A 13,775-nucleotide genomic window follows, 5' to 3' on the forward strand; every position below is an offset into this window, starting at 1 on the left:
CACTAAAACTGTTGGCAAACATTTGCAACCTTGAATGAACCCTGATGCAATCTGACGTGCGCATATTTTGCTACCTTCACCAACAGTTGCAAATGTTCACTTCACCCCTCAGTCGGACAGGGGCTTAACTAACAGAGCCTTTAATTGTCGGATGAGAACAAGAATAGATTTCAAACAGATTTCGCCAAATTTTATTTATTCTTAGAGCAATTAATTGTCATCATGTAATAGGGCAAGCAAAAAAACAGAACCAAGATCTTTGATTGGTATCAAAATCTGTACATGGTTTTCAAGTTGCTGGCCCATGCTTCCAGTTCGAGAGACTGTATGGTTGCTTCAGACTCAGCTCAAGGGAGACCACATAGCAGGTAATCTCACTGGTAGCCAAAACATCCCAGCACAAAACCTCTTGTTTATTCCACCCAAATCTCACCCTGATATTTAATCTGGCTGGAATTTTACTAATGAATTTAAAACAGCAATTTGCTGAGCCAGTGATTTTCTGTCTTGTCCAGTGATCTTGTTTTGCTGATCAGGAGGTCAAAAGCCTGGTGCCTCGATATCACGTATAATGCCATTTAGCACCTTATCAATGGCTGAAAAGGGGCTGCTGTTATGATAGTCCAGCTGGCCAAAGCGTATCTTATCACCATTGAACCCGATAGTTCAATTTTTAGACTAAACACAACAAGGCATTCAGTCAGTTGACTATCGAGCCCTTTTTGGTTTTCCTTTCCCAATGTATTTAATGAAACGCAAAAGATGCAAAAGAAAGCCGTAAAATGTAACTTTGAATTTATGGTCAAACTACATGATTGGCCATTCCAGCTGCACTTGTTGCTTGCTGTTTTAAAAGATGTTGCCGGAGACACTTGGCTCCATGCAAACACAATTATCAAGTCTTCAGTTATGCACATGTTGTCATTGGTGTCAAAGGGTAGGTTGCAGAGGTTTCCTTTTCAGAATTGTCACTCCGCTTGTGTGTGTGTTTCATATGTCTGAGATAAAACTTGTCAAACAGCGAGGTGACCTGAGATGGATTTGGGGCATCTCACGCGTGCGGCACGAGACCTTTGGACAGCACAGCAACTCTGTGATTTACCCTTCAAAGACATTAGCATGCTAGTATTTCATCTGCATCTTAACCCTCCTTAACCCACCAACAGCCTGTATACATTATGGTGTCATAGGGGTGAGTGCTCCACGGCAGCTCAAATAAACACCCTGCATAGGTGACACCTTGTAATGTTCAAGTAAAATGCGCGTGAAATAGAAGTCCAACATTTGATTTCATGTCCTTGTCACACGTGGGGCAAGAATTTAATTGTGGGGGAATTCTAGATGCGGTCTCAAGAACAATGCTTAATGTATTACATATTGACAGATTTTGTTTTTGACCGATTGCGACTTTATAAAACTTGGGGTTTAAAGACATACCATGATATGGTAAGTGATAAGAACCATGAAAAGAACAGCTTGTTGCCGCCGTGCATTATTCAGTCTTACACTATCATCATTGAGTGTCCAACGCATTTGGCCTTGACAACCATTTTATGGAGTACAGCTGGAGAGTGTGCCAACAGTTTTTTACATTTTAATATGCCATCTCTCTTGCCTCCTATAGTTGTTAGCCAGCTTTGTTCAAGGCCCACAACATTAAGTCACATCTTCCTGCTTTTCATCAGCTCTAGGTTTGTGTCAGCGTAATATTATTTAAAAAAAGAAAAACTGCAAAATTAGCAGAATATATATGTATAAGTGCCAATGTATGCCTTAGTTCCATTACCAATGTGAATTAGTTTTTGTACGAAAGGCTTGGAATTTGAGATTTAGGTTTAATTAGCACCTGCTATTTTAGTCTAATCTGAAGACAGGCATCTTCAGGAGCCAGCAGAAATTGATGTCTCACTCTCATCATGGGCCTGCAGGCCTTAATCCAACTTCCAGCCACCGCTCAGGAGGGGGCACAGATATGTTGGTTAGACTAGGTGAGACAGAAAAGATTAAGGCAGAAAAAAAATGGACGACAATCTGAGAAGCAGTGATAACAAATGGATTGTTAACAATCCGGTATGCCATTTTAAATAGGTAAGTAAAGGAATCTTTTAATACCTTCACTAACCGTTGCTCAACAGTCCAGTATGCCATTGAATATAACATTTGAATATGGGTTCACACTCACAAAGTTGTATTTGCCGCCAGTATGCCGTGCATAGATGTTAAAAAGTGGGGCTCAAAATGCAGTTTTATACTTTATGGTAGAATATGTAATCCAGATTGTGTTTTGATTGAAATAATCTCCTCCATGGTTTTTGCTTGAGTTGTCCGTTTGCCCGGTCGATTCAATTAGTTTTCTGTTTTTGCCTTCTCTGAAAAGCAAACAAAAATAATTAAATGTTTCTGCTCAAGATGATAAGGTCTTTTACAGGAAGTTGTAGTGTGTGATAAATTCCTATGCGGTAGATGGTCCTGAAGGAGCAAAGTTCAATAGGATGCAGCGAAAGGAACAGGATGCAGATCGTATCACTCCAAGAATGAGGATATCGCCAATGAAATTACTCAAAACACACCGATTGATTGATGTCCACTGCTCACAACATTTCTAAGAACATCATCTGTAACTTTCCCATTGAACACTTGCTTGTCTTGCTGGTGTTTTTGCTGAATGTTTTGGTGTTCACATGCGAATTCCCAATGTGGTCTGCTCCTAGGCTCTCGGGTTTTCCCTCATTAGTTTTAGGACAGTAGTTGATTTTCTACTGTTTCAGCGGCCTACTTTCAAAGATAATTAGGGGGAGAAGTCAGTGCATTACTAGAGAGGGCGGCAATGGGGTGATTAGACACCTTCATTGAGTGTTGTTTGAAATAGCAAGCACTGTTTTTTTAGTGGGGGAGTATCACTCGGGCTTCTTTTAGATTGGGAACCACCAAAGCTGCAGGGTTGGGGGAACCTCTTTCACACGTAGTGATACTTTGCTCATCGAGTGACAAAGTGAACCATCAAACACCAGGACGCCACATAAAGTCAAACACTGTGACTTTCCCGCTTCCATCAACCCCCCTTTTCCTTCCCCTGCTTCTAAGATCTTTTTCGGCTCGTTTTACAAAGACCAATAAAACATTAATGTGCTGCTGGATTTCACACCCAGGCTAATATTGTCCATGAGTATGCGAGAAAGTTGTCATTTCTCTTGCTGCTCTCCTCGAAGCATCCCCTTATCTCTACCTTTTTCTCGCATCAGCATCCAAGGCCGAGACTCTCGCCGTGTGAGTTGTTGACAGCTACCGTATTGCATTGTGTTCTCAAGATAGCGGAGTTACTTCTAATGCTGTTATTCCCACGAATTCAACTTTTCATAACCTCCAGCAACAGATTTGAGGCAGTGGTAAGAATTAAAGACATTAAGTTGATGGTTGGAAAGAAAGTGAGGTGCCACCAGCACATATGAGGATTATGTCACATTAATTGGTTTTGCTTCCTGATCTGCTGAAAGCTAAGGTTGCTGGCTCAAATGTGTCTTTTGTTTTTTTTGACCTATTCCACTTCCCTTACTTCTCTCTGCAGCTCTTGAATCCTGGATACATTGTCATAAAAAGGGCGATACAGTTATATCTTTAAGCGTCCTGTCCTGTGGCTTGTCACTGGGGAAGTACCCTCAAGGATAGATTGAGTGTACCCTTTAAAGTTAAACAGGCTATATATTGGGCCCTTCTGTTTTCTACCATAGGGCATGTATGACCTTAGGGCAGTGGTCCCCAGCCACCGGGCTGCATAGTTGAAAAAAATAAATCACTGACAGTACTTCTGGCTGATTTATTAGCCGAGACTGAAACATATTTTAATTGGAAAAGCGACTGGATTCTCTCTGTTGCATCCATATAAGACTCTTGACGCATGTCAAATCTTGGTTGCATAGCGCTAATATTGAACCCACAAGCTAGCAAAATGAGTAAAAGATGTATTTGGAGAGTTTCTTTGCAACGGGGCAAGTGGTGAATGGTGAAACAACACAAGAGCATATGACCAAGAAGAAAAGAAAGGTGAATTTGACAGACAGTAGCAGGAGACCTATTGAAATATAGATTTCTCTGCACAATATGTGGCGAGCGGCTTATGGTGAATTATTCATGGACTTTATATTAGTTCTGTGGTGTCTTAACTTGGCGCATTTCAGGGGTACACTGCAAATAGATGCATAAAAAAGTAGGTTGATGTTTATTGTTACATTGACACAATACCAAGTTTGTGTTTCTCGTATCATGTATGCACTTTATATTTGTGTGTTGCATGCTTCAGCGTTTCCATAGTGACCATATCGATGCATTGTTGTGACCCATTTTAAAAACAAAAAAAGTAGAATCCCTTCTAACATTCCTTGTGAAATTTGTCACTTGGCACGCATGGCAGCCAGTCATATGCTTGTTGCATGCCTCATTGCACGTGTGCATACAAGGACGCTAACTGGCAAAAGAAGCAGTTTCCATTTTACTCTGTCTACTCTAATCCTAATTTAAAGTATAAAATTATTAGGGCAACAAGTATGCCAAGTATTTCCCTGACTTGGTTTCGGTGTGTCAACATGCATTCCCTCAATCTAGTTTTCCGTGCCATTTTCTACACTAACATTCCCACCAGCCCTCAACGTTTTATGCATGACTTTGAGTGATGGCACTGCCAGTAGGCCTATATGAAGGACGGGAAGCAGAGATAAGAGTCACCGGTCTTCCGATGATGGTACTGGGTGGCTGAGGGTATTCGGTTGACAGCTCCCTATAAGCCCGGGTGGATCACCTCCTGGGGGCAGGGGGCGTAATGACTTCCACAGCTGGCCCTCTGGGACGACCGTGCTCGTGCTCTGCACATCTCCTGGCCGCTTTAAGACTCAAACATGTTTGTTTGGGGAAGATTAGCAACGTAAACCCCTTACAACATCCTGAACACGCAGCGAGAGGGAGACTCGATGGTGGAGACAGCGGGAAAGAGAAATAGAGATTGATGAGTGGAAGGGGTGGGGGGGATCCTGAAACAATTTCATCAACTCCCAAGTAAGGGATACAGGCATTCCACTTTTTCTATCGCAATACACACACTTCAATGTTGGGGTGTGCGGTAAAAACGGTACATTCAATAGAAGGCATGACTTTGCCCGAAGCTAAAAACTTGGACCCTACCAGCCAATCGCAGTCATGCATGTTGATTACCTCTTTGTGCATTACTTATCTCCCTCCCTCCATGTTCACCGCTCTGTGTGACAAAAACGCTCAAACTATAGACCTGCGATCAGCACCAACACAAAGCGGAAAAGACCTCTGTGAAATGTTTGCAATATCCGCTTAATTTTTGTGTTCTTGAAGAAGTGAGCGATTGCTACTGACATTTGGACTAATTTGTATTATAGGAAAAAAATGATAGAAAACGCCTGACCGCTTTAAGAATTTTGACTTCTGAGATCTGATAAATCGAAGTGAATGCACATGCTTTCTGTTGAAAACAGAATCAGAATAGGCTCATCAATTCTAGACGCAGTTATTTAAACGAATCATAGAAAACGCACCTGAAAAGCCACTTGTGCTGTTTTAATTAAACATATCAGCAGTATCATTTTTGGGGGTTGGACTATTTTAATAGCACCAGGGAATGCTAACTTTTAATTAAATAAATCATGTGTCACAGGTGTCTCTGCCTGTACTTGTGTGTGTGCATCTTTCCATGGCAGGAAACAGATGTGAAGTGATATAAACGGCAGCACATGTCTGGGTGGCTATCTGTATGGGCCAGCTTGTCTTACTGCACTGCTCGACTTCCTGTGGGCTTAAATCAAGTTGGCCGTGATAAGGAGAGCTGAATGATGTGTGACTGGCACGCCTTTTTTTTTTTTCTTTTTTTTTTTTTTTTCCATTATTATTTTTTTAATCAGTTGTGCTTTTTTTGGATAACATGGGGATTAATTATGTTAAAATCTGGTGTTTGTAGTTCAGGCTTGTTGAGATATAAAGCAGGAGAGGATGTTGAACTATGTTATTTTCTTATTTTTGTTGACCAACTCTTGTCTTTGTTCTTTTTTTTTTTTGCAGTCCCTGTCCTGAGCAAGGGATGGGTGATGAATTTGACCTCATGGATCATTCGGACCTCTACATCTTGGATTTTAGTGAGTATCTCTGAGCTCAATTATCTGTTTTTATGAAATAATTGCCAATAACATGTAATACTGTAACAACTGTACATGGGCGTTGTCTAGCTATTAGCAGAAATGATGGCTAATGAATGTACTCTTAAGACCATCCTTAAACCAACACCTTCTGCTGTATTTACATTCCTCTGCACTCATATTTTGGGCCACCTTGAACAAAACAGGATGGTCTTAACAGAATGCAGGGAGACCAGATGAGCAAATGTGACGAGAGCAAGGATGTGCTTGCCAGGGATTTGCCCAGGCAGTCGCAGTGTGAATGAGAAACCTAGTCTGGGAACAAAACTTTGGTCTGTAGTGGGACGCAAGTCATTTATTTATTTATTATTTCCCTGGCATCTGGCAATGCCCATTAGAGTCCCGTGTGGCTTACACTGCCACATGCCGTTTGCTTATGCTTTTATGCTGTCACTCAAATTGGTGAAATTTAATAGCGAACGGCTATGTAATTAAAGTTTTGATGGTGAAATTATGCAAGACAATTTCCAAGGCAGCAACTGTAAACTGATCCCACTTCTCAATTGGGTGGAACAATCTGATTCCATTTGGTGATTCATTTTGATTGAGACTTTGCCTTGATTCTTCAACTTATTTTCTCATAACATTGTCGACTATCCATAGAAGACATTTCAAAAAATACACACAAGATATGGAATACAAAAAGGGGGTTGTCTTAAAATGTTAAGAATAAAGGCTTCTATGTTATACATTATTACATTATACACATGCAGTTGACTTGTGGTCGACTGCTTAGCACGTCCGACTCACAGTGCAGAGGTGCAGGGTCCGGACTTCCTCTGTGGACTTTGCACGTTTTCCCCGTAACGGCGTGGGTTTTCTCTGGGTACTCCGGTTGCCTCCCACATTCCAAAAACATCATGGTAGGTTGATCGGACACTCTAAATTGTCCCTAGGTGTGAGTGTATGCGTGAATGGTTGTTTATGTCTATAGGGGTGTACACACGGCAACTTTTACTCCGGTGTAGTACCGAGGCTGCCCCCGTAGAGCGTTCACACGTACAACGTTATACCGGTGTAGCCCCTGAAAACAACTTAAACCGGAGCAAATTTAACCCTGCTCAGGAGGTGGTTTAAAAATTTACTCCGGAGTAAATGCTAGTTTGCGGGGCAGCACCGATATAAAATTGGACGTGTGAACGCGACAGGGGTAGACTCGCTACGGCGCGTGAGAAGAGTTGATTACATACGGGTATTGAATGCGTTGCTTTCGTGCTCTGTTGGACTTCCGTCATCTTTCCTTTCTCTCTTCTCTCATCCTTTTACGGTGTCTGATAGATCACGGCTTTAATTTGTCCGGAGAAGTATCAACCATGGTTTTTCAATATGTCATGAACAAGGCGGGGAAAAGGAAGTACACTTTATGCATGCACATGTTTTATTTCCGTATTATTACTATTATGCATTATACCGTGCAATACGATATACTATTATCATATTGCACGGCCGCAGAAACTGCCGTGTGAGCGCAAGTGGGGCTGCACCGGGGTTAACACGCATCTCTTTAGTAAGCAGCTTTTTACGTGTGAACGCTCCACACAGTTTACACCGGTGTAAGATATATCGCAACAAAATACATCAGTACAGCACCGATGCAAATGTGTGCTGTGTGCACACCCCTTCTGTGTGCCCTGAAATTGGCAGGCAACCAGCTCAGGGTTGTGTTTGTTTGTTTGTTTTGCCGTTTGAAGCCTGAGGACTGACGTGGTGGCCATTGAAGTATAATCCATCTCCAAGCTCAATGCTACCTTTCGCTTTATATTTCATACTTGGCTCAAACTCGTGTCTGCATCACTCGAAATGCATTCGGTTGAACATTGTATACTTAGATAGCATTCATCTGGCCACTCAAGGCTTTTCCGTTGTCAGCCATGCACTTACAGACGCCTTCGCCGTGGGTGACAGATAATGCTTTGGATCAAGTGGTGTTCCTTTCATTCTCCTTACTCTGCTCGTTACCATCATTTTAGTACTTTCTGAACGTCATGCGGATGTGTCCTAGCTCATTTGGCCTTGTGGGAAGTGAAGCGTTTGAAGTGAATTTGTTGCTTTTTGTGGTTTGATCGTGGCTGTAGCTCTTACGGTTTGCCCACCTCTTTCATCTATAACTGCTTCAAACAACAACGTGTATGCAGAAAAAGATTGCACGACTGTCTGTGTTTCATATGTTGTGTTGTATTATTTTGTCATTTTATGTTAACTGTTCTGTTGATGGCGGCGCGGGCACCCGCAGCGGATCCTCTCTCTCCTGTGGTTGAGAGGAAAGAAATTTCATCTGTGCTGTATGTTGCACATTGAGCACATTTGACAATAAAGTTGACTTGAGACTTGAGATTGTTTTCGAAATGGTTCGATGTCTCGGCGTAATATCTTTTTATAACCAAGTAGAGTTCCACAAGGAACCACTACGCAGTTGTTTGCTGGTCTTCGCCAGGCTGTAGATTGGGCGTTGATATATTCCATATTGTAGTGTCAGATGAAGGCTTTGATCACCTTGGACTTCTCAGTACATTTTAAGGATTCTCCAACGAATATCAAATAATATTAGATTAGATATCCTTTATTTGCCCCACACTGGGGAAATTTACAGTCTACAGCAGCAAGATAATGGGTAGAAAGAAGAAAGAAGAAAAAGAAAACAAACACCGTTCAATTAAGTGCACTATAAATACAGATATGGATAAGGTCGCAGTGCTATTTACAATTGTCTTCCACATCATGTTATTTTTTATTCAGCAGCCTGACAGCAATCAGTAGGAACGAGCGGCGGTATCTCTCCTTCTTGCAGCGTGGGTGTAACCGTCTCTGGCTGAAGGAGCTACCTAGTGCTGTCAGGGCGGGCTGGAGGGGGTGGGAGGGACTGTCCATCATAGCTTTTAGCTTAGTTAGCATCCTCCTGTTGCCCACCTCCTCCAGAGTGTCTCCCCTCTCAAGTCCCGTTCTGTCCTTTTTACTCGGTCTGCCCCTTGGTTCACCCCTCATCTCCGTTCCCTAAAATCCCGAACCCGGCAGCTTTTGTAGACCAGTCCAGTTTGTTGTTTAGAAGAACACCTAGGTACTTGTAGGAGGCCACCCTCTCTATGTCCATACCCTGGATGTTCATCGGTGCTGGTGAGGACTGTTTCCTGCAGAAATCCACAACCAACTCCTTAGTTTTCCTAGGGTTGATCTGGAGGTGATTCTGCTGGCACCAGTCCACAAAGTCCTTCGTCAGTCCATTGTACTCCCGATCGTCCCCCTCTGTAATGAGGCCAAAAATCGCAGAGTCATCGGAGAACTTCTGAAGGTGGCAGTTTGGAGTGGTGTGTCTGAAGTCCGAGGTGTATAGGATGAACAGGAATGGAGCCAGAACAGTCCCCTGCGGCGCTCCAGTGCTTTTGAGGAAAGTTCTGTCTGTACATAATGATGAAAATGCTTCACCCCAACCTTGTGCTCTTAGAATGAAAAACAAAGCTAAAGTAATCATTTCTTCCAATTCTCAGGTGAAAGGCATTGATTAAATTCAATAACGATAGCGCTCATTGATACATTCAGTTCAGTTGTGACATTGGTCATGATAGTTTTTGGTGAAATATCGCAACAAATTCAGCTCCGATGCAAATTTTTCGAGAATGGATGGCGTGGGCGATTTCTGTGTAGATAGGTACGTTTTTATCATGTTAATGAATCATTCAGTCACAGAAGCCTCATATTATGTTTATAGTGGCACTTGAATATGGTGATTTTCATGACATAAATGTGACTGCTTTTCATTTTGTGACGTGGCTCTGTTGTAAATTGTGATTCACTAATGTCCCTATCCTTATGACTCATCCACTTTCTTTATTTCAGGTCCTAATTTGAAGACATTATGCAAAATAGCTGTAATTCAGTACCGTCTGGAGCAGTCGGGCCTTCCGCATGATATCAGGTCTGACAAACATCCTTTTCGAAAACATGGACTTTGGTTTTTTGTGTGTGTGTGTGTGTGTGTGTGTGTGTGTGTGTGTGTGTGTGTGTGTGTGTGTGTGTGTGTGTGTGTGTGTGTGTGTGTGAAAATAGTGACATCTCCGATGGGTAACTTGACAATGAGCCTCATATTTCTCGAACCATCACTGCCAGCTTGCATCAGATCCCTTTTAATGTTTTGAGTTGTGTTTATAACCTATCAAGTGTTTTGCGTGTACATGTGGGTGTGAGGGAGAGAAATTGTGAGGTCACAAGAGTCTGGTTAACTCCCGTTCGCCTTCGCTGGCATCTTCTGTCGCTGTGCCAATCTCCGCTCTGCAGCACACACGTACTCACTACACGAAAAAACGAACAAAGCCATTGAGAGGGACTGAGTGTTGAAACCAGAGCCAGTGATAACAATCTGGAGCTCAACCTCTGACCTGTCATCAGGTCAGTACTAGACCCCGTTGTCAGCCCCTGCTCCTGGTTCTCAAGTTACATCACAGCATTCCCCTCATCCTTATCTCGCTTATGTCACACCGTTTCTTGATTGAGGGATGATACACGTGTTCAATATTTTTGGGAACATTATGTGGTCTCATTGAATCGTAAAAATGTGGAAAAGAGTGTGACGGTCAAATGTGTCAGGTTGGATGAAAAGTGACTTGGATTGTAATCTGTTGAATACAGTGTAAACATCCTTTCTGTGACACTGGTTGACGTCCAACCTGTTTTAATTCTAAAAATAAGTAAATAAAATCAATTTCTTCCAAATAAAGTAAAAAAAAAAAAAGCTTTAGGAATTTTACAGGCTCATGTTTAACTGCTCAACTGTAAACATGTTAAAGTAAAACTGCTGCCTAATAAGATTTTTAAAGATGTCTTCAACCTTTCATGATTATAAAACCATTCAACTCTCTTCCTCTTCCGTCCAGGTGGGAACTGTCTGCCATGACCACCAACAGCAACATCAGCCGGCCTATCGTCTCACCCCATGGCTGACATATAGCTGAATATGAAGCAGATTATTATTTTTTTTCTGCCAGATCCATCTGAGCATGGAGGGACTGTTTTGTCAAATACAGATCTGTGCTGGATTTAATCTCATTTATCCAAAATGTCCCACAAAGGACTTGTTCGGACTCAGTGAACTTTCTCATGCTCAGGGTGTTTCACACAAGGAAAAGTAAAATGGGTTTGACCTGCTCACCCTCTCCCTCTATTATTATTATTTTATTTTATTTTTTTCTCGTTAAAAATTCAATCAGCCTATGATAATCATAGACTTTGAAGCACAGGACGAATGAGAGTGGAAAAAAAAAACAAAAGCTCATGTTGATGTCATCAAACACAACTAAGCTTTAAGAGACAAATTTGAACACAATCTCGAAATAGAATGTACATTTATGTAGACGCATACCATGTCCATTTGCAGCTAATGGGTCAATAGACTTTACATTTTGGTGTTCAGGAACATTGATTATTGGGTGCTGTACTGGCTTAAAAAAAAGACTTTTTGAGACGCTTCACTTTTTGCTCTTGCTTCATCACCACCCAAGGAGCACCCCGGTGCCCCACAGTGACTCACCGCTTCTGTACTAGGCAGTTGTGATCACTTTGTCCATCTCCCTCCCCCATAGTTTGTCTCAATGTTTTGAATAAGACTTTCCCATCTTACTACATGAAATTCTGTGGCTGTGCTGTTGCTCACCTGCTGAACTACACCTCCCCCGCCCCCAACTTTGCTGTGCCAAATGCAAGAAATGAATCATAGCATAATTTGTCATCTACACACTTTTGTTGAATATGCATCACCAAGCTCTTGCTCTTTTAGACAATCCACGTGGTGTCAAGACAACTTTCCTCATGACTTGCTTACTGACTCCAGGAGAGCGTGCGTGCACGTCTTCTGCGCCACTACGAGTGACCGGATACAAATGCATAAGGGCTGCCTTAAATTTCCACTTTCTTGAACGAACTTTCTTTATGTTTAATAGTAGGTTTATATTCTAATACCCTTTATGTTTTAACAAGTCACTTGAAATCATCAAACAGCTGCTCTTTTAAAAAAAAATAATAATAAAATAATAACTGTCAAAAGTCCCAAGCCTATTTGTTCTCAAGATATACAGGACAAATATCTTGGGATGTCACTCACTTTGTTTTATCATTAACCTTTGTCACAGCGCTCATTTTGACATTGTAAACCAGTAAATAGTGTGACAGGTACATTTAGAATGATTACATGAATACCACAAACCCCATTTCCATTAAAAAGAAAATATAATATAAAAACGTGGTGCTTTTGGTATGATGGTATTTTTATTATGTCATTATTATTATTATGTTATTTACTATAATGTTATGAATTACAATGGCACCTCCTGGCTATGTGATCTACCCCCTAACAGGACGTAGTTATTGTAACACACTTTAAGCAAACATAGCCAAACATAGATTTCTTTTCATGCGTGATTGTCATTACAAAGACTTTGGCACAGTACTGTATGTATTAAGGAAGGGGATCACTGCCTCACTGTCCTTTTGTGTCACCTAATTTGGACTAAAATACATTTATTGAAGACTATTTTCAGTTGTCAAGTCTATATTTACAGCCTCAACTCACTGTGTTACCTTTGAATGGCGGGGAAGAAGTGCTGTGAGGCTTTTGCGGCAAGGGCAATAGGATCTTGATATTGATCTTTGTGTTGTTTTCGGCAACAAAATAGAACCTGCGGCAACCTGGGCCCTCGCAGTGCAGACTTAACTGGCCTGCACCGTAAATGTTTACAAATGAGCGTAGTATGTTAAATTGCAGGTTCAAGACGACAGACTACGGCACTAAAGCATATCAGGACAGTCAGAGAGGAGACAACGTGCTGATCTACACTCAAGGAAAGACCACAGAGCACAGATGCATTCTAATGCTCTCTCTCACACACACATAACGCACACACACGCACACACACTCACATGGACAAGTCACGCACAATACTCAAGTCACCCAATCCGTGCACACCAGCCACTGAAAGCATGTCAAGCTGATGTTACACCAAATGGCCATCAGTGATTCGATATTATTTCTAACTCTATTGTGCCGCGATGGTGTTTTTCCTTTGTTTGTGTGTGTGTGTGTGTAAAGACTATGGGTGATGAAACTCTTCAGGGACAAAAACACATCGTTAAGGACACTGTCGGGCAACACATTTTCTCTGATAATGACGCTTACACCTCCAGTAAGGCAACGCTAATGATGCTACAGGTGTGTTTGTTTGAATATTTTGACCTAATCTTTTTTTAATGGCTGTGATTTCACCCACCCTTTAAGGTATAATTTTGAAAAGACGATAAAGGGGTGTGCCTTGCTTTCCCAAATGGCTAACGCTGTCAGACTGTGGTACCAGCGACTGTATTGTGGCCAGTGACATGGTATCGTAGTTTATTGTATCAACTTGTTACTTATTCAACCGTCTAAGATAACTGAGCAAAGTGTATTCAATGTTCAATTATCCACGTACATGCTCACCTTTTTCTTTTGTTTTTTTTGGGGGGGTATTACTGTTTGAGGGGAGATTGTAAAATTTGGTCAGGACTTACTGTGCAATATGATTTAGTAATAAATCTGATACAATTTGA

General features: G+C 41.6%; 1 protein-coding gene across 3 annotated transcripts in view; it reads left to right on the forward strand.

The window, feature by feature from the left end:
- klhdc3 (kelch domain containing 3) overlaps positions 1 to 13,775 on the forward strand; it is a 27,134-nt gene extending 13,359 nt beyond the window's left edge. For 2 of the 3 annotated variants that reach the window (XM_019870621.1, XM_019870622.1), the window contains 3 exons: positions 6,076 to 6,149; positions 10,041 to 10,119; positions 11,075 to 13,775. In XM_019870621.1, coding sequence (XP_019726180.1) covers positions 6,076 to 6,149; positions 10,041 to 10,119; positions 11,075 to 11,141 — 220 coding nt within the window. In that variant the 3' untranslated portion in view covers positions 11,142 to 13,775. The remainder of the gene's footprint in view (positions 1 to 6,075; positions 6,150 to 10,040; positions 10,120 to 11,074) is intronic. The other variant, XM_019870623.1, reaches the window with a different exon arrangement.

Source organism: Hippocampus comes, unplaced genomic scaffold (genome assembly GCF_001891065.2).
Source record: "Hippocampus comes isolate QL1 unplaced genomic scaffold, H_comes_QL1_v1.1 scaffold76, whole genome shotgun sequence".
Taxonomy (NCBI): domain Eukaryota; kingdom Metazoa; phylum Chordata; class Actinopteri; order Syngnathiformes; family Syngnathidae; genus Hippocampus; species Hippocampus comes.